The sequence below is a fragment of the Mastomys coucha genome, unplaced genomic scaffold (genome assembly GCF_008632895.1).
Source record: "Mastomys coucha isolate ucsf_1 unplaced genomic scaffold, UCSF_Mcou_1 pScaffold21, whole genome shotgun sequence".
In the NCBI taxonomy this organism is placed as follows: Eukaryota; Metazoa; Chordata; class Mammalia; order Rodentia; family Muridae; genus Mastomys; species Mastomys coucha.
Window position 1 is genome coordinate 135362960 of NW_022196904.1, and position 2358 is coordinate 135365317.

Below are 2358 nucleotides of genomic sequence, written 5' to 3' on the forward strand. Positions count from 1 at the left end.
TGGCCAGAGTGATGAGGGAGAGCGCTACATTGGTGAGTCTCCTGTCCCTGTCACTGGCACACAGCCCATGTGGGCTGAGACCCTGCATACTGAAGAGGGCCATGTTGGACCCTGGATGTCAACATGAGTCCTTGAGTTAAGTGCCTAAGCCTGTGACTCTTCAGTTACATCTTAGGCACCACAGCTTTAGACTCACTGAGCTGGGACCCCAGTTGTCTGGGCTTAAACTTCCTTTTGCTTTGCATGGCCCCAGGAGGTCAGGTTCCTGGACACTCAGACCCTGGACTTCCGAAAGCTCAGATCCTGAGTCTGCCCAGGCTGGAGCTTTGTTCCCATCCTTGCCATGACGACAAGCCAGGCTGTTTCTCCCTTTGTCCACAGCCCCGACGGTGCTGGTAGACGTGAAGGAGACAGAGCCTGTGATGCAGGAGGAGATCTTTGGGCCCATCCTGCCCCTGGTGACTGTGAGGAGCCTGGATGAAGCCATTGAGTTCATTAACAGACGGGAGAAGCCACTAGCACTCTATGCCTTCTCCAACAACAGCCAGGTGGGGCCTCTTGGGGCTGGGGCCACAGACTGGGTGAAAAAGGGACAAACTGGTCACATCCCCTTCTTGGGGCTTTAGACTAATGCTGCAAGTTTTAGCAGCCAGCCTGGTTCTATTGAATACTGTACAAAGACACCTGAAGACAGAGCCCAGGCAGGGCCACAGGTACCAGGTGCATGAGTGGCTAGCTGTCTGTCCTGGCTGGGGCAGCCTCCACTGGCTGTAAGAGGTGTGCTAGGGAGGTCCCTCCCCCATTCTGAGCCGTGCAAAATTCCTTATAAACCAAACCTCTAGAGACTGCAGGACAACACCATTGAGGTCCTCACAGGCAGCTCACAGGCAGCTGCCTGCAGTTGGGATCTGTGCTCTCTCACAAAGTTATAACCTCCTCATGCTCATGATAATAAGCATTATAAAGTGCGCCCTCTAGTGAGTGCTTAAAATAAGGGACTGCTCCGTACGAGGAGGAGCTGGGCAAGGCAGTACAGAAAGCAGGAGACTCTTTATTCCCCCTGGAGGGACTGTCAGAACTCACCCACCCACCCCTGCTCACTTCCACCTCTTTCAGGTGGTGAACCAGATGTTGGAACGCACCAGCAGCGGGGGCTTTGGAGGCAACGATGGCTTCCTCTACTTGACTCTACCAGCTCTGCCCTTGGGGGGAGTTGGTGAGTTCCTGCCCCACCCCACCTTATAGTCCAGCCCCTCTCACCCCTGCTCCAGAAAATTCTTTGCTACTCCACTTGGATCCAGGCTCTGGGCCTCTTATGGCCTCAGTTTCCCTATCTATATCATTATTTGATTGTCCTGCCCTTCTCTGAGCTCCCTTGCAAGCTTTGAGCTTCCCAGGCTGGCAAGCAGGGGTACCCGGGTATTGTCCTCACACTCTCTCTCTGGGTCCTTGCAGGCAACAGTGGGATGGGCAGGTATCACGGCAAGTTCTCCTTTGACACCTTCTCCCACCAACGTGCCTGCCTGCTGCGCAGCCCTGGGATAGAAAAGCTTAATGACCTCCGTTACCCGCCTTATGGTCCCTGGAACCAACAACTGATAAGCTGGGCCATGGGCTCCCAGAGCTGCACCCTCCTGTGAATGCCACCTTGACTCCTCTCTCCTGCTGCCCTGGCTCCAACCTATCTGAGCTTTCAGCAGCTTCCAAGTCCCCAGTGGTTTCTGAAAGGCAGGTGTCTGATCCAGCCTGTGAACACCCCACTTCTGGAACTTTTTATGAATACACCTGCAGCTAGGCAGATGTATACCCCTTTTCATACCACAGTGCCCTCAGCAGCCTCCTGACCTTCTGCTTAGACAGAGAAGCCCCCTCACCAAGGTTGGGCAGATCTGGTGACTGAGTGGGACTTTCTTTGTCAGACTGCAACAGGATCCCAAAAGACAGAGCAGTTGCCTACAACTCCATCCACACTTGGAGAGTGGCTTTGTCCCACCTGAAGTGACATGATAATGAACCCAGATCAGAATAACTGGTGGAATCTCAGTGTGTTCATTAATTACTTTCCTGTAGCTTCTATTGAATGACCTCACATGGGCAAGTTCAGGGGGAAATGATTTACTCATGACTCAGGGCACCAGAAGATGCAGACATGACAGAATACAGGTTAGTTTATAGAATGGTAAGCCAGAAAACAACATGAATAAGAAGGAAAGCATGGTTGATTAGTTATGTCTGGTCTGGACCCAGGCAGGGTGTGTATATACGTACTGGCCACATCTCTGCTCCTAGAAAGATATAATGAGAGGTAGAATATGAAATTTGAAACTTGGGGATAGCTGGGTAGTGGTGGTACACGCC

At 52.4% G+C, this 2358-nt stretch overlaps 1 protein-coding gene across 1 annotated transcript in view; it reads left to right on the forward strand.

Moving 5' to 3' along the window:
- LOC116101390 (aldehyde dehydrogenase family 3 member B2) overlaps positions 1-2029 on the forward strand; it is a 9637-nt gene extending 7608 nt beyond the window's left edge. Inside the window, exons 5-8 of the mRNA XM_031384968.1 lie at positions 8-32; positions 382-548; positions 1117-1216; positions 1456-2029. Of these exons, the coding sequence (XP_031240828.1) occupies positions 8-32; positions 382-548; positions 1117-1216; positions 1456-1640 (477 nt within the window). The 3' untranslated portion in view covers positions 1641-2029. The remainder of the gene's footprint in view (positions 1-7; positions 33-381; positions 549-1116; positions 1217-1455) is intronic.
- The last annotated feature ends 329 nt before the right edge of the window (positions 2030-2358 follow it).